General features: G+C 36.9%; 1 protein-coding gene across 1 annotated transcript in view; it reads left to right on the forward strand.

Annotated features, from left to right (window-relative positions):
- Positions 1 to 23,446, forward strand: part of ARHGAP26 (Rho GTPase activating protein 26) — a 174,101-nt gene that overhangs the window by 101,671 nt on the left and 48,984 nt on the right. Inside the window, exons 17-19 of the mRNA XM_029287106.1 lie at positions 8,053 to 8,212; positions 9,628 to 9,766; positions 11,389 to 11,545. Coding sequence (XP_029142939.1) covers positions 8,053 to 8,212; positions 9,628 to 9,766; positions 11,389 to 11,545 — 456 coding nt within the window. The remainder of the gene's footprint in view (positions 1 to 8,052; positions 8,213 to 9,627; positions 9,767 to 11,388; positions 11,546 to 23,446) is intronic.

Below are 23,446 nucleotides of genomic sequence, written 5' to 3' on the forward strand. Positions count from 1 at the left end.
AATAGTTCTGAAATAGGATAATTTGAGCCAGGGCATTTGAACCTCAAAGGAGAACACTGGGTTGATTTCGTAATTATTTTTGTGGCTCAGGAGTCTTCTCCAATACCAAAGTTCAAAAGTGTCAATAGTCTTCTTATTCTGCTTCTTCAAAGTTCAATTTTCACTTCCTTAGAGTATCATAGGGAATACTATTGCTTGTATTACAGGTAGTCCTCGAGTTACGAGTGTAATGGAGCCTGCCCATTCCACTCGTAACTCGAAAACTTGTAGAATGAATCTCGTACTTCGAACGAGATCACTCCCTTGCTCGTTAAGATGCCCATGGCTCATTAAGTGCACATGAGGTATCTCAGGGTGGGAAAGGCCATGGGGGGGCTAGTGATGGAATAGGCCCCCAAGGCTTCCTCGACCCACTAAGATACCTCATGCTTCCCCCTCCCTGCTGCGCCGGACTCACCTTCAAAAGATCTGTCTCCTCTCTGCCATGGTTTCTGCCTTTGAGGGAGAGGAGAGTCAATGGAAGCTCTTGGGTGCCTGTAATATTGTGCAAGTTCAGGCACCGATCCTCTTTTGCAGAGAATGGGAGCCTGAACTCTCGCGGTGTTTGCTCCCACTTCCAACTTCTTTCCACCACTGCTGGAACAATTTTCACCAGGACGGAGACCCTGGGGAAACTGGAAGCTCCTTTCATGCATGCTTAGAAATGGAGCACCTCGCTCTTGGCTCCATTTTCACAGGAAAAAGCTATCTCTCAAGCCCCTTTCTAGTGAAAACAAGCCTCCGGAGCAAGCACACCTCGCTCTTTGGCTACGTTTTCTCAGAAAAAAGCCATATCTCAAGCCCTTTCCTAGCGAAGACAAGCTTCCAGAGTGACCGTGCCTCACTCTTTGGCTAGGTTTTCACAGGAAAAAGCAATTTCTCAAGCCCCTTCCTAGCAAAAACAAGCCCCTGGAGCGAGCGAGCTGGCCTTATTGAGAGCAATCCTGCTCCGCGCCTCCATTTCCTTTCACTCAGAAGGCGCAGACAAACTCAAGCCTGCCCCTCAAACACCTTTCATCCGAACGGAGATCTGAGTCACACAGAGTTTCAAGCAGTCACATGGAGCGTTCCTTTCTGTTTCTGAAGTGCCTCACTGCAGGCACATGGACCTTCCAATCTCTCTCAGATCTGCATTTGGATAAAAAGTGTTTGAGTGGCAGCAGCTTGAGTTTCTCCACTCTGTCCCAAAGGAAGAAACCGGAGGCGCAGAGCAGGATTGCTCTTAGGAAGACGCAGGTGCGCTGCACACGCCAGCCTTATTGAGAGCAATCCTGCTCTGTGCCTTTCACTTGGAGCAGAGAAACTCAAGCCGCTGCCACTCAATGTGTGAAGAGGACGAGGAGAGGAGAAAAGTGGTGAGGGTTTGTGCCAGCTGGCCAGCCAGGTGAGGTCTAGGTTAGGTGAGGTGGCTGGCTGGGGAGGGGGATCATGGTCGCTCAGATGGTTGCCGCTGCTGCCAGCTTGGATGCGGGTGCAAGGGACCACGGCCCGTGATACCTCCCCGCTCAGTTGGTTTCATTCCTGCCCTCAAACTAAGGCTGGTGCACATGAGCGAGCAGCACACCTGGGCACAGATGGCATTGGTTCCTGTGCCTGGCCGACTGCAATTCCACGCTTTGCCCATGTTTTGCAAACACTTCCCCCCCGAGAATGGAAGCTTCCGGGGGCCATGATCTCTTTTGCAGAGAATTTGTGTTTGAACTCACATGATATAATGGCACCCAGGAGCTTCCATTGTTGGCGCGAAAAGCATTTCCAAGCCGACTGTCTTCTCCCTCAAAGAGAAAGAAACTGCAGCAGAGGGGAGACAGATTTTGCAAGGTAAATGAGTATGGCGCAGCAGGAAGAGAGGGGGAAGCAGTTGTGGGGAGCAGGGAAAGGATTAGGGTGAATATTGCAGGGCCTCTGAGGTCAGTCGCTCGTAAGGCCGAACGACTGCTGTGGTGCTGCAATAGTCATAATTTTGGGATTTGCTCATAAACACTAGGGGGCGCTGATCACGTAACTTTGAAAGAGTATTAAGTGAACACTCGTAACTCAAGGATTACCTGTATTTTGATCTTTGGAAATATAGACTTACCATAGCATTTGAATATTCTGATCTTTGGGAGTATAGACATTTCATAGCATCTGAATATTTTTCACAAGCCTTCATGGTTGCTCTGCCAAGTAGTAGACTGCAGCATATTTCTTGACAGCTTTTTCCTTTACTGTTGATGGTTGTTCCTAAAAGACAGAAGGTATCCACCATTTCACTATGTTCAATATCAGTTTTAAAGCTGGTTGTACTGTTGTCGTTAATCTGATCTTCTTTATGTTTAATTTTAGTCCCATTTCTTTCACTGTGTCCTTGACTATTATTCTAGAGCTTGGAGACCGTTGCATTTTCAGTTACCAGAGTGGTGTCATTAGCATAACTTTTATTTTACCAAAGTTTTGTCCTCCTGTTTTCTCCATCCAGCTTCTCTTGATCTATATTCAGCATAAAGACTGAATAAAAGGAGAGAGAAATAGTGTTTTCTCACTCCTTCGCCAACCTGGTCATGCGTGAACTAAAAACATAATTGGTCTTATGAAGTGGGAGCTGCAAAGCTGTTAAGCCACCTTTCCCCTTGAGAGTTGTGCTAAACTGAGGACTTGGAATCAGTAGTGAGAAAGAGTTTCAACAGGACACAACATTGTTCTGAGAAAATACCATTGTTTCTGGAGATTCAAATACCTAGACCATGGGTTGGCAACTTGCGGCTCTGGAGCCACATGTGGCTCTTTGAGCCTTCTATTGTGGCTCCCAGTCCTCCTCTGCCATTTGCAGAGACAGAGACACAGAGAGGCACTTGCGCTTCCCCCCCCCCTCTTTGTGTGTGTTTGTGTGTAAAAAGAGTGGCCTCACGCTGTTCTCGGATAAGCTGACAAGCTTATTGGGCGGGGCTCCTCCCTTTGCTGTGTCTGTGCAGGAAGCAGGAAGCAGGAAGGGCAGGAGAGAGCCAGCCCAATAAGAATGCATGTCAGCTTGTTGGAGAACAGCCTGAAGCCAGCTTGCCAGGTGAGCAGAAGATCGGAGAGAGGGAGGGGGGAGAGAGAGAGGAAAGAGAGAGAGAAAGAGAGAGAGGAAAGAGAGGGAGAGAAAGAGGGAGAGAGAGAGGGAGAGAAAGGGAGAGGGAGAGAGGGGGAGAGGAAAGAGCGCGAGAGAGAATGAGAGAGGAAGAGAGAAGAAAGAGAGAGAGAGAAAAAGAGGAAAGAGAGGGAGATGAAAGAGAAAGAGAGGGAGAGGAAAGAGAGAAAGAAAGAGAGAGAGGGAGAGGAAAGAGAGAGAGAGAGAACTCATGCACAGCAGCCTCTATTTCTTTTTAATTAAACTCTTCAATCAAGCTCCCCACCCCTCGCGTTTTGCAGTTCCCTGTGTTTTCTTTTCTCTGGGAAACGGGTCCAAGTGGTTCTTTGAGTGTTTAAGGTTGCAGACCCCTGACCTAGACCAGACGTATCCAATCCGTGGCCAATGAGCTGCATGCAGCCCTGGACAGCTAGTAATACAGCCCCACAAGATCGTAAACATTTAACATTATTATGTGATTTACATACATTAACTATATTATATATTTTATATGTAGCCCAAGACAATTCCTCTTTACTCAATGGGGCCCAGGCGAGCCAAAAGTTTGGACAAACATGTCAACATGTCCTACACAAAAGTAATTGACTTTTCAGGATCACACAACTGAGACAGAGTCATTGTGTAGAAGGACCTTAATCTTATCATTAAAGATAATTGCACTAAGCAGAAATATTTAGCTTGCATTCTTAAGACCAGACTTTTAAGATGTAAGCTTCTTTATAACTAAAATACTAAAGTTGCATGTTGTTTGAGAAAGGCTGTCTGGAAAAAGTGTAGAACTATGTAAAAATAGTTCTGAATATGAAATAGTATTGGTACTAAGGCAATAATTACTATATTCCATTTTGTGTATACCTACTTATCAGAAAATTCTAAACAAAAATTATGAATTGAACAATTATTGGGTTAATTTGAATTAAGTGTTACTTAAAAAGGATATTCTTTATTAAGTTTCTAAACTTAATACATGCATGCATAACGTATTTTATACATTTCATAAAATGTAAGTTTATTTTTATATTTCAGGGTTTTTCACGTGAACATTTCTTATATATAGCCATTTATACCCTAAAGTGATTTCAGAACAAAGATTGGATTTATAGATCTTTGCTATATCATTTTCTTCTGTGGAATATTAGTACATCTTATATTAAATACTGTACTGTTCTCTACTGCTGTAATGACAAAAATAAATGCTAGTATTTGTTTTGTGCTATTCTTGTTACCTGTACATATCATGTTCTCATCTGTTTTCCTAGAAAAGTGTACATTGAAAGACATCTGCTTCTTTCATTCAAGTGGCCTTTTCCTGGGCTGAGAATATAATAGTGATTCAAAGCAATTATGTTTGGGCATTGTTCTTTAATGCTGATATGAAGAGAGCAGCCTATAATGGTCTAGAAAATTAGAATTGGCTTTTATATCTTTTTTTTTTAGGGTTCCTTGATACTCTCTGAACTTGGTTGTTTTTCCTTAGATGTTTCATTACCCAAACTAGGTAAAACCATCAGTGCAAGTAGAGAGTGAGATTTGCTCTCATTTTATATTTTATTACTTATATTTTGCCGTGTTGCTGGGAGTTGTCTTGATCATTCTTTGGTTGGGCTGCTTACTGTTGGCTTGTTGACAGTTCCTTGATTGGGGTACCGTTAACTGCTTGATTGTTGGTCTAATGTTGTTATTATTTTTTGTATATACACACAAACAATTATTAGTGGGAAGCCACTTCCTCAAATGGGGGCCTCAAAAGAACTTTCTCAAGAATACTGAATTTTTCCTGTTAAAGTAACAGGAGAATTGTGAACAATGTATATGTTTCTGAAAGGTTGTCATAGTATGTAAGAATTTGTTTTTTAAAAAATAAAACACTTTCTAAAATAGGTTGAGTTACCAGTATGCTTTATGCTCCCAAGATGCTATAAAAATGTTAAGAATTGTTGAAAATGTTTGGGTTTTTTTCCTCAGAGAAGTCATATCAGGTAGTACTGCTAATTATGACATGGATTCTCATATTGCGTTTCCATAGTAGCAATTCATAGCGATGGCAGGATGTTTACCGTTTAGTATATTTATGCTCTGGTGGGTTTTTTTTTTGTTGAGATTATACTTTACACATTGTATCTGAGCTAATGTACTCTGATTTCTGCAAGTACTCTTAGGAACTCTTTTAATGCAAATGGTTACATTTTATTGAAATCTGAAGCTTACATATTAGCAATAGCAATGGGACTTAGCACTTATATAGAACTTCACAGTGCTTTACAACCCTCTCAAAGGGTTTCACAGAGTCAGCATATTGCCCCCCAAAATCTAGGTCCTCATTTTACCGACCTTGGAAGGATGGAAAGTTGAGTCAACCTTGAGCCGGTCAGGATCAAACTGCTTGCAGTGAGCAGAGTCAAGTTGCAATACTACATTCTAACCACAGTTCTACCAGGGCTTTTTGAAGGGGGAATATTAATTTGGACAACTTCCAACTTCCATGGTAGAACAATTGGCCATACTGTTGCTCCTGGACTACTTCTCTCTTTCTGTGAATTGTGTTTTGTGGTCTGCATTTCATTTTATTGCTCTTCAAAAATTTGATTTTTTTTAAAATCATGAAACAAAAGGAAATCATAGAAATCATCAATGAATAATTTAAAATTTCACGTGAGTTCTCAGATTTGTCTTTTGGAATTGCAGGTACAGATAGTCCTTTACTTACAACCAGTTGCTTACAGTTTGAAGTTACAAAGAGCCTGGAACAGCCCAGTTCCAATGGTCAGCGGCCTCCCTGTGGCCACATGACCAAACTTTGGGCCCTTGGCAACATAGTCATATTTATGGCTGTTTGCATGGCTGATCCCACAGTCATGTGACCGTGCTTTACTGTAGTTTTGCTGAAAAACTATTGGTTCGCTTAACAACTATGTGGTTTGTTTAATGACTGCAGGTTAGCTTAACGACTGGTGATTTGCTTAATGGCCACTTCAAAAAAGGTTGTAAAATTGGGTCAGTCATGGGACTGACCTGTTTTATGAGCATCGTGACTTACGACCATGACAGGCAGACTTCATTATGGTCATTAATTGAGCAGTACTAGTAAGTGTCTTAATCTGCCATCCCTTTCCCCATTTTCATCAAGTGAAAATGATTTATTTGTAAGTGCATCCAGATGCAGAAGTAGTTATACCCACACCTGATGCTAAGAGTTAATCTGAAAATATTTTTTAATGTAGGTAAAGTATTTGAATATTTTTATATTTGTACTTGGTTTGGAATTTATAAAATGTCTACTTAATTACAATAATTTTCCCAGCAGAGCAAAAGACTATGAATTATTGGTGTTTTTAATTGATTGTCAGCCGCCCTGAGTCCGCAAGGAGAAGGGCGGGATATAAATTCAAATAATAAATAAATAAATAAATAAATAAATAAATTACAAAAAATATATATTATTTATTTAATAATCCTTCCACTCTTTCTATACAGTATACATATTATCTCAATAATACCCACAAACAGGTAGAGATGAGAATTTGGTTCAGATCAAATGCTGTCTGTAGAACGCTTACAATCAAATGATATAGCTTGAATTATTGGGAAGACCTGACCTGCAATGACTACAGTTTTACATTGCAAATAGGAAAATTCTGCTGTATAAAAGCAAAAGATAACTATATTTGGAAAGATAATATCTTCTCCAATTTCCTAAAATATTTGAGATTTGAGAACCATGTGTGTGTATGTATACTCTGTGTGTGTGTGTGTCTATCAATTTAGAATATCTTTTTTTAAACAAAGTAGTTCTTATTGATATTTATGCCTTACATTATTTCAGTAAAAGAGATCATATGTAAAATTCACAGTTCTATTATGATATTAATTCAAACAATATTGCTGTGTTCTTGTTTCTTTAGTTTCTTGACCATGGAAGTCAGTACAGTGTAGTAGGTACATATTTTCCTAAGCCTCAGTTGTTCTTTTCAGTGGACTGTGGTTTTTTTTTTTTTTTTTGTGACCTGCACCTCAGTTATTGGACCCGTGTAGGAAAATCAGAAATTATTTTCAGCTGCAAATTCATATATTAAATGTTTCAGGATACAGAAATGCCAAAGTATACACAATCTTATCTGTCTTCCTTTCTTATCTTTCAGCCATATTTATTTGAGATTTCTTTCTTGCTGAAACACTGGGCTTGTATGATGGAGATTTTGAGTGAATTCAAAGGAAACCTGTCTAATGACTAATCTCAGTGAGTCAGAGACATGTATTAAATTAACATCAGGTACCACTGAGTCTGAGCAAAATAAATAATACAATTAAATAATAATATTAACAGCCCACATTATTCAGTGTATTTCCTTCAATATATACAAGCCCATATCCTTTCTCCAGGTCATGAAATACTTGTGATTGGTCCAGTTGTTAACTGGATTTATCAACAAGTCAGTTGAAAACAAGTTTATCCACTACTCAGATCCTGTGTATTCAAAATTCTGCTTATTTTTTTCAAGACAGTGGGTGTTGGTTTAGCATATCTCAGGTAAAATATTGTAACCAATAATGGTCACTTTGTTCTTCTAAATTGCATCTCTACATGGAAACATATTGTCATCATCTTCTTTGCAATTTTTATTCCCTGAATTATGTGTGGGTTTACAGGCCTTTGTAGAAGTGTTATCAACAAGAGGAAAACTCTTCTTTTCCACTATGCAATTTCTGTTATGAGTGCTCTGTTATGAGTTAGCCTACATTGATCTTTCATTGGCTTTGTTATTAAAACCCAAAATTGTAGTCTACTCTGCAGAAATGCAAATACCACGGTAGGTTTTTCCAAAATTATTTTTTTTTAAAAATGGGCTAATACTTAAATTTGCCGGGCCTGTTGAAAATCTATTGTGCTTGTTTCATTGCAGTGTTGCTGAAAACCACAAACAGAATCTTATGACTGTCGCAAATCTGGGAGTTGTTTTTGGACCAACGTTAATGCGACCACAAGAAGAAACCGTTGCTGCAATTATGGACATCAAGTTCCAAAATATTGTAGTTGAGATTTTAATAGAAAATCATGAAAAGGTAAACTGTGTTTGAGTCGTGTATGTTCCATGTTTTGAAAAAGTGATTGTTTACCAATGTTTACTGATTCCAGTGAATATTTTAGCAGCTGTCAGCTGCAAGAACATTGGGAAGAGACAGGAATTTGACAAGTAACAGGGCTTGTCTCCAGGCGTCTGCCAGCCCACATTCTCTTCCTGAACATTTTTATTGATTGGGAGATGAAATGTTTGGATTTCTGTATCCTTTCACTGAGGGAATTCTGAAATCCCAGACCACTCATAACAGAAATTGCATAGTGGAAAAGAAGAGTTTCCCTCTCGTTGAAGGGGAAAAAAAATAATGTGGGTGTGACATGGAATGAATCACCAGTTTAATTGGAATGAATAATCTTGTACCAGCTTGAGCTGCTTTATTTAAGCTGTTATGGCTCCCTTTAGAATACAGCTTGTGGTGTGGGGGTAGATACAAATGAATGATGCTTTGGGAATCATCAGAAATAGTTTCAGCTCGAAGAAAAAAAAGGTAGTAAAATATGGAATTCATCATGTTAAAATGATGTATATGTACAGTAAATCCTCTGTGCAATTCCTGAAGATCAGGACTTTTTTTCCCCCTCTCTCAGGAAGAGGTTTTGCTTAATGCCCAATTTTGTTTAATCCCAAGAGGCAATTTAATCTTTAAGGCTAATTTTAGCTAATTGAAAAAAGAAAAAGAGCGGTTTAGAACATTATCAATCCAGGGAGATTATTAATTACTTTGTCCATTTTCAGTGAATCAGTGTATACTCTCATCATAAACTTGCTTACTTTCCTTTGAAGATCAGCATGCAGCTTTTGAATCAGCTGGGTCAGCAAAGAAATAGCAGCTTGAGACTTCTTGGCTTTAGAAATTATTAGTTGAATTGTAGTCTGATACGGATTGCCAAAATAATTAGTGTGCAGGAGAAGCAACCTAGAACTAAGGAGAAACTTCCTGATGGTTAGAACAATTAACCAGTGGAACAACCTGCCTCCAGAAGTGGTGAATGATCCAACACTGGAAGTTTTTAAGAAGAGACTGGACAGCCATTTGTCTGAAATGGTATAGCGTTTCCTGCCTGAGCAGGGGGTTGGACTAGATGACCTCCAAGGTCCCTTCCAGCTTTATTATTATTATTATTGTCTGCATAATCACAAAAGCTAGATAATCTCAGAGAATTTAGTATTAGACTTATCTCTAAACTAGCAAAAGTGTAAGGAGCACTGTTGAATGGTTAATCTAAGAAATATTTTTTCTTTTATCAAAAATCATTTGACTATTCTTTACAGCCATTTTTTGAGAGTTACTACTTCCACACATATATTTTTTTAGGTTTTAATACAAATTGCTCCCTTTTCATGAGACTTTTCTAACAATTTTCAAATTCTCTTTTCTTTGTTTAAAAAAAATGATAGATATTTAACACGGTGCCTGATACTCTACAGTCAAATTCTCAGCTGCTCTTATCTCGAAAAAAGAGTACAGATTCAAAGCCACCGTCCTGCAGTGAGAGGCCCTTAACTCTTTTCCATACACTGCAACCCAATGAAAAGCGTAAGTATCTTTATTCTCTGTGCTGAGTTGAGTCTAAGACAACTCAACACGGCCAACTTGCCTCAGCCAACTCGCCATGGCCAACTTGCTATGGCCAACTCGCCGTGGCCAACTCACTGTGGCTAAGTCACCACGGGACAACTGTCTGTGGGACAACTCACCACGGGACAAAAATCACACTAATATCAAAGAAATGGCAGAACAGAATTTTAAAGAAAGGATGCAAAAGGCGAACAAAATGAAATATGAGTGACAAAAAATAAAATATTTTTTAAATTATTTTAAATCCTGAAATTGAATTGGTTGAACTGTCCTGCAGTGGATTGTCTCATGGTGAGTTGGCTGTGACGAGTTGTCTGCACCAAGTTGTCCCATTCAGGTGCTGAGTATTATTCTGCATTCTTGTCTTTTGTGAAATGTAAACTATAGATTTCATTTTTAACTATAGATTCCTTAGTCTTAAGACAATGGAATCTGGTAGCAGAGGTCTTGTGAGGCCTGTGACTATATATTGATTGATAAAGCTAGAAAAGATTCATAGGACTGAATGCAGCCAGAAGATCCTTTACCACTTTACAAAGCCTTGGTAAGGCCACACATGGAATACTGCATCCAATTTTGGTCACCACGATGTAAAAAAAGATGCTGAGACTCTAGAAAGAGTACAGAGAAGAGCAGCAAAGATGATTAGGGGACTGGAGGCTAAAACATATAAGGAACGGTTGCTGGAATTGGGTATGTCTAGTTTAACGAAGAGAAGGACGAGGGGGGACATGATAGCAGTGTTCCAGTATCTCAGGGGCTGCCACAAAGAAGAGGGAGTCAAGCTATTTTCCAAAGTGCCTGAAGGCAGGACAAGGAGCAACGGGTGGAAGCTAACCAAAGAGAGAAGCAACCTAGAACTAAGGAGAAACTTCCTGACAGTTAGAACAATTAACCAGTGGAACAATCTGCCTCCAGAAGCGGTAAATGCACCAACACTGGAAGTTTTTAAGAAGAAACTGGACAGCCATTTGTCCAAAATGGTATAGGGTTTCCTGCCTGAGCAGGGGGTTGGACTAGATGACCTCCAAGGTCCCTTCCAACTTTATTGTTGTTGTTGTTGTTGTTATTATTATTATTATTATTAAGAATAAAAGGTATAAGTCTACTCTCCTTTGTATATACTTAACAAATTCTCATTGGTTTTAAAATGTATTCTGGAGTTCTAGAACTGTAGCAGGAACCATAACTTACCATTACTGTCAGCTCTCTGTTATCCTAAATAATTTGGAGCAAATTATTCTTGAGGAAGAGGCAGGAGTATTATGAGAGTAGGATTTTTTTTAAGTGCTTGCACAAAGAAGAAAATTCTTAAAGCATGAAATGTTTTAGCTAAATATCTTTAGAGGAAGAAGCAAAAACTCAGCAGCTTTAATGCAGAAATAAGAACCTAAATAGTATAACAATGTTTTTAAACCTAGTGTAGAAATTCTAATAGGTGTACTGGTCTATGACTGCAATATATTGAAATTTGAATTTTAATAGATATGTTTTCAGAAATTCCAATGTTCTCTCTTTTAAAAAAAATATCTTCATAAAAATCATGTCACAGCATCAGTTCATTTTGGTCTACTTTTCAGAGGAAAACAGAAACAGTATAATTAACTCCAGCCTAGAATCGGTCATATCATCATCAAACACCAACAGTTTGCTCCAGTCCAGTAATGCTGTTCAGCCTAACAAGAACTTAACTGAATCTAATATAGAAGTTATCAAACCCAACCGGCCAAATTCACTGTAAGTATATGCCTGATGAATGTACCAGCAGTTCTTATCCACTGATCTTCAGATTTTATGATTAGAAACAGATGCTATTCCCCACTAGGCTCTTGTTTCAATAATATTGTGTAAAATTAACTCCCGGCTATGTACTGAGGGATATAAAAAAATATTGTTTGGGCAAATGTTTAACCTTTGGGTCCTTTCCCAAAAAGACTTTTATGCTTCTGCTTGCTGATTTGTGCTTATGTCTTGTACTTAATGCAAATTATGTAAGGGCATTGTTTAGTTTCATTTGCTCCTAGAAATTGAGGAAATCTCTTTATTTAGGAAAGTGCTTTTGGCATAGTTGTTTACCAACTGAATGTCTGCCAGTCTTTCTGCTGTTCATTAATTGATAATTCTGCAATGGAATGATTTGAAATCTTAGGCTTAGCAGATCAGTCCGGTGTATTAGGAACTGTTCTTACAAATTGTTGTTGAATCAAAACATTTTCTTTTTCTAAGCTTTGTTGTGTATGGGTTATCCATTTGAATTTATCTACTCCACCTTTATTTCTCTTTGGCAAGTAGAATCCATTCAAGATTATCACAAAGACTAAGTATTACAAAACCTAATCAAAGACTGCTGTTTTAAGATCTGTGTTGTGGATGATGTTTGTGTGACATCACTGTGCTGTGAGTTTGCCACATAGGGAAAGTCAAGAGAGAATGGTACATATTTTGTGTTGATTGACATTCTCCAGAAAGGGAGATATGAAAGATAGCTGATGTTTTTGGTAGCAGCTGTGCATAGTCCGTAATGCTGAAATATTGGAATTCAGTGTGCTTACCAATAAAGGAAGTAACTGCTTTATCTTTGCCAGCTTCTACACTGTAATCAGCTACTTTTAGAACTGTCATAAGCATGAAGCTAATCTGATGTTGCCTTTACTCACATAAGTGTTTAGTCTATTGAGAACTTGAGAGCCTAGAAAAGCATTTTTGTAGGTTTACTCATTGTTCAGTCGCAATGCTAACACATTCCAATTAGCAAAGTAGCCTCTCCGTTTTCAGTTCTTCTAATAGTGGCTGATTTTTTCTGGCAATGAAACAGTTTTAAAGTGGAGTCAGCAAGGTTTGACATCTTAATTGTTGTTCCTATCTCTTGTATTTTGCCAATAGAAGTTTTACAACTGAAAAAAAAGTGCTCTTGGCTCAAAAAAGGAATCTCTTGTCCTTAGCTATTGAAAAACCTATTATGTTATTTTTCAAATATGACAAAAATAAATCCTTAATAAATGAAGCATTTCATTTCATTCAACAGTGGGATGACTAATTTTATATTTCATTTAGTAATAAAGCAGTGTTTTAATGCATCTAGCTATCCGAGAGGCAGGTTCAATCCCAAGATGCCGAGATAAAAGTTTGCTTATAGACTATGTTCTCTTCGTTGTTAAGCGGTGCTAAGAATTTTTGTTCCCAGAAGGAAAATTGAAAACAAATCCTAAGTAAGTGAAATAACTACTCTGTTTGAAAGCATCAAGAATATTACCAAAACAATGTAATTAGCCAATTTTCATCCATATCCATTTTATTATTAGCTGAGTTTTAAAATACTGAAGAAAAATTTCTGAGATGGAAATTGTATTATCCAGTATGCCTGTCATTATCCTTGCTTATTTTAACTATTGGAAATAGTTAATGGTTTCTATCATGTTATTTAAAATAAAGGCATAATCTGACTTCCTATATTACGTAGGGAACATTTCTAAGCTCACACTGAACTCAGAGAAACATATAAACAATGTATTGTAGGAAGACAGCCATATTAATCTATGTCAGCCAAAAATTAGTAGAAGCCATACCACCTTTCCAGGCTACAGATTTTATTAAAAGGCAAATTTTTGACACTTTGTCACAGAGATGAAGTGGCTAAATTAATGTAAGATTTAAACTGAGATGAGACAGGGTGAAAGAGTGGAAGATAAGATGGATATGTAAATTCACGCTACATATGAAATAGGTTATGGGTACCTTATCAATGATCAGTTGTAATATGTTAAAAGCCCATTATGTGGTTGAGTTTTGAAAAATTGAAAAACATTTCAATTATATGAATTCAAACATATTGGAAAAGTTTCTTTTTTCCAAGATGGCTACTTGAAATCAGGAAGTATATGCAGAGAGATACAAAGATTCAACACTACCAAGTTGGCGAAGTTAACAATTTTGCTGAAATAGGTAAATGTATTTTTTTTGATTACAGAAAAGACATTATCTACATTTATTACTGCCAGAAGTCTCTTATGAACATTTTGCATACAAATAAGAAAAAGGAACTTGTGACTTATCATTTTGATGATTAGACAGGATATATTATAGAAAGAATAATAATACGATATAACTTTAGAAGGAAATGTCAAAATGTAATTATAAGTGCTGTGAAGAATATTAAAAACCATTTCTTTGTATTGTTTCCCTCTCTTTTCAATTTTTCTTTCATTTTTTCCCTTTTTGCTTTTTCTTGGACTTCTTTCTTTTTCCTTCTTATTATCCATCAGTTTATGTTAGCTTTACCTTCTTGTTTGAAAGTTTTAATAAAAATGGTATTTAAAAATAATCTGTAATAGAGTGTCAAAGGTCAAAATGGAAGGTCAAAATGCTCTGATGGTGGGAGAATATTAGATGAATCTATCTTGAAGGTTGATTGCAGTTTCAGCATCCTTTTAAGCATAGCTAATTTGAGAATGGGAAAATTGAATGACACATTATGGATTAATCATGTCAATAGAAGGATTTTTTTGTTTTTGTTTTCTAAGATCGTAAATGAAGATTTGATTATTTTTTTTAAAAAAAAAGTGTTTTCCTTTTGGAAACAACCTCTCTGTTATGTTGCTATAGCTTCCTTAATTTAATTACAGAAATCTATATTGATTTCTTTTTGTCTGATAGACTGGAACCTTTGTATTCCAAAGTATTTCTTAAGTTCTATTTAATCTACCCACAAATGGTATGGTATTCCAGGAAGAATTGCTGAAACCTGTCTATATATTCAGCACACACACACACACACACACACACACACACACACACACAAGCAGAATGTCTTTCTGCTATCAGGATTATTTTTTGGGGGAAAAAGTAAGCCCAATATATTATGTAAGACTACTGAGAAAAAGAACACCGAGTTGATACTATAACATTACATCGATATACGGCTTTTGAAGCTACAATGATAGACTGCTTTTGAAGCAGTGCTGGAGTTTACTGTATCTCTAGAATCTGAGGTTTTTATAAACCACCAAAGTTTGTTAAGCAGTCAAACCCTCTTTTTCTTCTCTTATGTATTTCATAATTAGCCTCTTGCTCTGAGCGACAGGCAAGGTCAAGTTGTACCGAATCTCTCCAAGGGGCAGAGCTGCCTCCATTTAATGTTGACTCAATAGGTTTTTGACAGAGACCCTTTAAACTTAACAAGGTCTCAGTTTGGAGTGTTAGAGAAAGAGTTAGGAATAGTCACTGGGAGAACAAACCTCTGAGCCAGATATAACAGGCATATCAAACTGATATCCAAGTGTAATATTACTGAACCTGTCTGAAGGAAGAGGACTTTTCAGTTTGGTTTAAAAACTCTTGGTGTCTGACTTCAGCAAGGTACAGCTTATTCCAAATTCTTCTATTTGACGTATCCCATTTTTGATACACGCGCACACACACACACACACACACACACACAGATGAGAAAAAAAACCTTTCATAGATTTGAAATTCTCAGGGCCCACAATGGCAAGAAGAGAGGACAACTTTTAACTTCCACTTAAAGGGCAACTTTAACGTTCACTTAAAAAAGCAGATCTGCTGTAACTATATGAGAAATAAATGGAAGTCTCCTCCTCAGTTCCATAACAAAAAAATCAATTGGCCCCCAGTTCTCCAATACTTATTTAAGTAGTCATACTCGGCCCTTCCATTCTTTGGTAGGAAAATGGAAAGGCTCAGAGTAGCACCTCTGTTCTATACAGAGATGCATCTCTGAAGGGTTTTGAAAATCAGTCCAGACTTCTTGATAAACACAGAGCTCTCTGCCAATCTTCTCACAGTGTTGTCTCACTGAGATCAGAAATGATAAGATGCGGAGCCATCTAAGAGGATTCTATAGGCAGCCTGTCAGCCAGCAACTCTTCTCATTTTTTAGCCTTGCTAGTCACAAGTACACCAATGCTCTGTCCTTCTAAGAGGTGCTGAAGTGGTAACCAGGAGATGGTTAAGGTATGTGCTGTTCCTTTCCCTTGAATGATTTTATCACAACAAAGAAGGTTGAACGATGGCCTTTTATCTGGTGGCAGTAGAAACAATTGCGATCTGGGCTTTTGAATTTGTCCCAGAGGCAGAAAAAGAAATTCCAAGGAACATTGTGATAAAATTTTAGGCGTAAAAGTGTCATAGAGATAGTAGTTCCAGATGTTAGGGTTTCATTATTAACTCTGTGCTCCTTTGTGTATGTGTTGACTGAAGAATGCATAGGCATGCAGAAAATCTTCTAATCCATGAAAACTGACCATCGGAAGATAGTCCTTAAGCCACCCTGATGTGTGATTATTGATTACATGCAATTCAACTTGATACTTGTGCCAAGGCCAAAAAATGAATACCTGAAGCAAAGGTGAACTCGAGAAAGTGAAAGGTTTACATGCTAAGCACCTTATTCTACTTATTCTGTTTTGGTTTTTTTTGGCACATTTCAGGCAAACCAGAGAAGCATCGGATTTTATATTCAACAACCTATTAGAAATCACAGATATAGTGTGTGTTTTGTTCTTCAGGCACATCAGATCTGAATATTGTGACGGTTATTCAGAACTAGTCTTTGAAGCTTCAGATCTCTTCCAGTCTTAGTTCTCTGTATTAATCAGGATCAACTATTGAATGTCCCTAAGTTTCCCCTATATGATTTTATTCAAAGAATGATAACATTGATATTGGCATGAAGTTTATTTTAATTCAGACAACCCTGACAATGAAAAACATCTCTAACCATATTTATATAACAATCTCATTAATTGCGAAGAAGGGGCTGAGAAATATTCAGCTGATGTATAATTGCCTCACCTAATTGTGATTGTGGGGGGGGGGAATCAAAGCTTGCAGCATCTGAAAGGATCTCGGCTCATTCTCTTACATAACTTAAGGGGTTGATGGTGGAGGCATTTCTCTCCTCTCCCTGTAATTTTTGGTTTTGGGGACTTTCAAGTCTATCTGTTTTACTGTAAGAGCTAGCACAGTGATGGCGAACCTTTTAGAGACCGAGTGCCCAAACTGCAACTCAAAACCCACTAATGTACCGTCTGGTGCCGGGTGGGCGTGGCCCATTGGGTGGGCGTGGCTGTGGTGGTAACGGCAGACTGGGTGGGACTAAAAAGTTCAATCAATCAATTCCAACTTTGCGAGATCTTTTTTTTTCCCGTGAGAAGTTGAAATTGATTGATTGATCGAACCTTTGGGGGTTTTTTTGCACACGGCGGCGGAGGCCTAAAGTGAAAAGGTTTTATAAAACCCAGCTGAAGACTAGGACTGGGGCGACAGCATGCGTGCCCACAGAGAGGGCTCTGAGTGCCGCCTCTGGCACCCGTGCCATAGGTTCGCCACCACTGAGCTAGCATATAGAAATTCACTTATTCAAGAGTCATCATACATCTTTAACTGGAGCTATTTCTATTGATAGCATGGGGGTGAGTCAAATCAATTATTCTGTTAAGATCTTGATTATTCTGCTCTCATCCCAAATTGAATCAACCAGCAATCTATAATAAATGTTCAGGAAAAGTAACTTGCAGAGTATTTAGATATTTGTTCAGGATAGATTGCTTTAAAGATGCCCGAAAGTAGAGTTTGCTTTAAAGATGCCCGAAAGTAAAGTTAGGATGTAAGGAAAAAAGTTCCCTTGCTAGCCATCCTGATTGAGATGGATAACTTGCAAGAGGGACTGTGTTGCCAAATTTTCATTTTTCTATCTGAAAGTTTAACATGTTTTTAAAGTTCTGTTTCTCTTTTTGAGTGCTGGATCTGGGTCACTTAACATGTGTCAATGTGAAGCTCAAATGAGCATAAAACCAGTCAGACAAAAAGCAGAGTTATTTCCAGCTGTTCAGTTTTTTATTAAAATATGGCTCTCTTAAATATTGATCCAGGAAGTAGCGTTCTTCTAAATGCAGTGTTTCCATTTTTTTACCCCAATATCTGTGCAATCTCAGGAGACATTCTGTCATAAACAGAATATTTAGAGGTCTAATTATGTTTACACAATATCTGTTCAGATCCAGGTTTTTTGTCAGGGCAATTCTAACAGTCTTTTTTCTTATCTCCGAGTGATCAAGTAAAATCCTCTTCTTGATTTATCGTACTCTGTAAGAGATCTTCTTTCTAGAATAATTCTGTATTATCTCAGGAAATCAGTATCCACAGCAATATTTTAAGATTGTGTGCCATGAAAGAAATGAATATGATAGTCCAGTAAGATTGATTTGCCTACAGAAAGGTTCTATATACTGAAGGTTTGCTAATGTTGATATACCCAACTTTTGATTGTGATACTTTTTTTTTATGTTTTGAAGGTTCTCAGATACCCTTCAAAAATATACAAATGAAAGATATATTCCTTAATATGAATTCCTTTTTTCTCTATCTTCTGGATAGTACTTATTCTGTAGTAGACTAATTATCTCTTCATATGATTCAAGAATTCCTAGGTTAATGTATCCTCTACTTGCATAAACAATTAAGACTCTTGTGATACTCTCCAAAATGCTTTGTTGCCTATAGCCCTGATCAGGCAGATAGAATGTTCTGAAAAATGATGATTTATATATGCAGCTATAAATGAGGAGGAGACCTATTGCTTTTTCTGATACCATAATTGTATCCATTCTTCTTTTGGAAAGGCCTTAGATCAGGCATGTCAAACTGCCGGCCTGCTGAAACCGTGCCCACCCCATTGTCAGCAATGGGGGGAAAGTCCCATTACATCGCGCGACATCACGTGACCTTGCAAGTTTGCATGCCTGCCTTAGATAGTTGATTTGATGACATTAATGGCATATTCAAAGTTGACAAATAAGCACTATATTAAACCCTGGCATTGTAAGTGCTATTTGATGCTACAAAAAAGTTGACTGCTTTATTTTAAGAAGATTCCTATTATTTAGAAGATCTGTGATAGTAGGATTGCCTTTGTTCATCAGTCTGATCAGAGTTGTCCTCTAGAGGTGACCAGGGTATCAACGTATACCTGTTGTCCAAAATATTGAGAGCTTTGTGAAGTCCTTGGTGCTTTCTAGCTTGACTGTTTCCTTTTTGCTTGCAGGTGTTTCCTTACTTTCATTACCCTATTTATATTCAGTAACTTACTCTACCAGTGTTGATGAGGGTGTGCTTTTCTCCTTGGGAGCTTCTTGATTGGACAATTGATTATTTGTCTGGTGTTAATCCCTGCTTATCTGAATAGTGGCTACTGGAGAGGAAATATTCTGGTCTTGTTTTGTTCTTTCTTGGTTTTTTGTTGTCTCTTTTGAATGGTGTGTAAATGTGGAATATGTAAATTAAGAGCTTTACCAACTATTCTATAGCATCCTGCAGGAATCATAGGCAATAATTATTTACAGTAAGAAACTTTCCTTATACTAGATAGAATGTTCTATAGGTTTATACTGTAATTATACTGTAATAGCAACCATAGAACTTGACTTGTCAGTACTTTGTCAGTTTAATCTTTCTGGAATGATGGATCATTTTAAAGGTATTGAGCCATGAATTATGTTGCGAAGTACATTTTCATTGAACCATTGTGGTAACTCAATACCCTTCAGATATAATCTACCATAGTTTGTTCAGGTATATTATCGCCAGTCTAGTTCATTTATGGCATTCTGCTCCCGATTATAGACCTATTGCTTTTTATCTTCAGAAGCTGGTTTTTGAATAACAGTTTTAAAAGGTGATTATCTTATGGATTATGACCTTTTCTTTTATGTTTTTACAAAAAATAATAGCATACTTCTACTTCATTTCATGGGATGCAGTTTTGCATGTTTCTCCTTAGGAAATAGTTGCAAATTGTTAAGCCAGGAGAGCAAGAGATTGATCAGTATAATTTTGGTTATATTTTTCAGTCAGATAAATAAGCAAATTTTATGAATTGCGATGGTCCAGGTAAATTTATTAGCTTGTAGATCAGTTTAATATTGTTTTGATATGTACAGTAGATAACTTTTCAAATTGGTGGACATTTTCACCTCAGGGCAAATCAGAACAGTTGTATTGACAACTTGTATAGGAACACAACATGCACAGAAGTCTGCACCTTTGCTCAGGTTACAATCCACCTAGACCTTACGAAAAATCCAACATTTTCAGAGGAAGCTAAAAAACTAAATTATTGGTTTTATTAATTATTTTATGGAAGTCAGCTGCAGCAGAGCAGTGTAAACTTGAGTTAAGTGAATAAATGTGGCTTCTTTTATGCTAAGCGTTTCTAGACTAGAAACTTATTTTCCTTTAGACCAGGCATGTCAAACTCATGACGTCACGTGACGTCGCACAATGTATCGGGCCGATTTTGCCTGCAATAAAATATTATGTTCTGTTTTAGCTACTTGGGCCAATTATCCATGGAAGAACATAGCACTTGTCATTCTACTCCTGTTTGGTCCCTTCATTAGTGCTTCACTAAGAAAGATGGCTACGAGGAGTCAAGTGCCTCCTTGAATTTCCATGTGGTATATTTCAGGGAGATGTTTGAAGACAGACTTCTTCACAGATCCGCTTTCCAACCACTTTGTTTCTTGCCTTGCAGTTGTAGCACAGTCACCGTTTTTGCCTGAAAAAAATTACAACTTCAGCATTTTATTTCTTTATCATGTTTCTAAGACCACTCAGCGCCTCAAGAACTCTAGGCAATTAAAAATAATGATACCAAATATCAAAGGGAACACAATGTGACTTACTGCACTTTCATTTGTTTAAAAGAAGGTTATGAATATTTAGCATCTAGAAAACACATCTAGTCAAATTGAGTAGCAAAGTTGTATTTACTTTATGATTTAGCTGCTTCTATAATACACAGGAAATCTGAATAAAGTACCAAATGCTAAATAGAATACAGCGACATCAGTGGTAAAACTATTTTTCACCATTGGTTAAACTGTTACAAATTGTTCCGTTTTTAATCTCTACAATAGTTGCAAGCAAGGCAAATAGTAACAAGAGAGCTGCTACACAGTATTTGTAATCTACTAGTTGGAAATCAAGAGATTACTGATAAAATAATATCCAAACAAGCAGAAATGTTCTAATTCAAAATCTCAAGTGCAACTGTGACTGCAACATAACTGTTTTTGTTTAGATTCTAAACTTTTGTTTATGTTCTAAACTTTAGAACATAATGTAAGCTGTGGAGAGAGTTAGCGAAATAATGTAAGATAGCAAATTAAATCTAATATTTATGGTTAAATTTCGATTCTCTTTGAGTAGACATATTCTTCTTAAAGCTCAGAGTAGACTCTTGAAGAGTTAACCGAGGCCTGTATTTGTGCTTCTTTTTCCTTTCACTTGGCTATTTATTTTAAGACATTCTGGGTAGCCAAACCACAGAAAATAGAGCATCATTTTTAAAAATCTTTTCCTGTTTACCAAAGAATAAAACTGAAATGCAACATTAATCTGTGGGACACTAAGCTTTAGTTTTCATTTCTAATTTTCTCCAGCTTTCTTCTGTCAGATAGATGAATCAAAGAATTTGGCCTGAAAGAGATATTCTGTTAAGTGATTTTGCTGAAATAGGAATTAGAAGCAAGAGAGCATAGATCTGTGCACCAAGTCAAAATATTTTATGTAATTGTTATTAAAGGTTTTTTTCAAAAGGGAATACTAAAAACTAATTCAAACTGAAAGAATAAGTAAAGAAAGAGAAAGAAATCAAAGAGAAAGCTAAAAGTGCAGGAAAGGGGGAAATGAAAAAGAAAAAAAGATATACATGGGTAGCTTCTAATCTTTACAGCAGTTATAAGTACAGTTATAAATTTGCCTCTTACTCTATGGTTACAACATAACTGTCTTCCTTCTTTAATCTATCCTATTTAATCATCAAAACCATAAATCATAAGTTTATATTTTTCTGTTCCACACAAAAAAAATCTACGAGGGGTTTCCAATCAGCAATAAATGTAATTATTTGTCTTTTCCCTGATCAAAGAAGTCAATTTAGCCATGTCAGCAAGTTCCATCATCATTCCAACTGTTTATTCATCAATCCCAAAAGAAAAATGTCTGGCCTCAATTGGATATTAATCTTTTAAAATCCTCTGAATCAGTTTATATTTTAAACATATTTAAATCCAGAATTTTCTAGCTTTTTTACAGTTTCATCAAACATGTGAAATTGGAGGTAAAATGTCCCATCCCGTTCTTCACACTTGCTACATAAATTTGAAGTGACTTTATACATTCTAAACAATTTGTCTGGTAACATACATAGTGTCAGTAGTACATCATTTAAAAAATTCTGCTTAAGATTATAACATAACATAATTTCAACTCATTCAGCCTTATTAATTAATTAATTAATTAATTGGATTTATTTGCCACCCATCTCATATCCAATGTCTCTGGGTGGCTTACAACATAGAAACAATGAAAAACATTAAATCCATCCATCATAAAAAACACAGCAGATAAAAAACATTAACAGATGCAATCATAGATACAAGATGGCAAAGAGGGGAGCCTGGGAGGCAGGATTGAATTTAATTAGTCAACCCCCTCCAGTATGAAGCTCTCCCATTGGGTCCCTAAGCCACCTGGTAGAGCCAGGCCTTATAAATAAAAGAACGTTAACAACGCCATCCCTCTGCAATCAGTTCTTCTCTTGATTTCATTTTACATTCTCCTTGACAGAATTCTGGTGTCTCATGATAAGTTAGCCATTTGTGTTTGCCTATTATTTCTCACCTACAAAAAGCTTCTTGTGCTGAGATCCACAAAGGTGTTTTCAGGTACAACTTGGGTTTTGTATCTATTCCTTATTCTCAATATGGCACATTTAACATAATGATTTTTAAAATCTGTACAAAACTTGTCTTTATTGTACTGCAAATACCCATGCCATCCAAATCTCATGTCATGTCCTTCTAACTCCAAATCTCTTCTTCATTCATCCAAATCAAACACCAAGCTGCAAAATACTATATCAAATCAGATAAACCAGTCCTCTTCTTTCTTTTGCATCTTGTAACACCTTATATTTAACTTGTGGGGTTGTTTTTTCTCCTTCACACAAATTTAGATATATCTAAATATATCTGCCAGTGTTTCAGTGGTACATCAATTGTCAAAACAGGTATTGTCTGAAACAAAAATGTAATTCTAGACAAGACAATCATTTTTATCACAGAAATGCTCTCCAGCAATGATGGTTGTAATTTTTCCCATCTTAACATATCTTTTTAAACTTCATTCCATGTCTTAACATAGTGATTTTGAAATAATATACAATTCATAATTATCAGAGTGATACACAGGTATTTATTTTCTTTAATCATAACCCCCTTCTATTCATCAATACTATTTAATCTACTATTTTCACATTTGTATTAAGGTTTATTAGTCTTAAAACCTGCTAATGCACCATATTCTTCTAATTTGCCCATTAATATTTTATATCCCTTCGAGATATTTTCCAGACCCAACACCAAGTCATCTGCAAAAACCCTTACTTTTAACCTCTTTTTTAAAATCTTCAATCCCACAATCCTCTCGTTTTATATCACTATTTAGCATTTCAAGAACCAAAATAAACAAGACAGGAGACAATGGGCATCCCTGACTTGTTCCTTTTTGTATATCACAAGTTTGTTAGATCTGAATTGATCATTATTTCTGCTTTCT

Source organism: Protobothrops mucrosquamatus, unplaced genomic scaffold, assembly GCF_001527695.2.
Source record: "Protobothrops mucrosquamatus isolate PMUCROS unplaced genomic scaffold, P.Mucros_1.0 scaffold_245, whole genome shotgun sequence".
Taxonomy (NCBI): Eukaryota; Metazoa; Chordata; class Lepidosauria; order Squamata; family Viperidae; genus Protobothrops; species Protobothrops mucrosquamatus.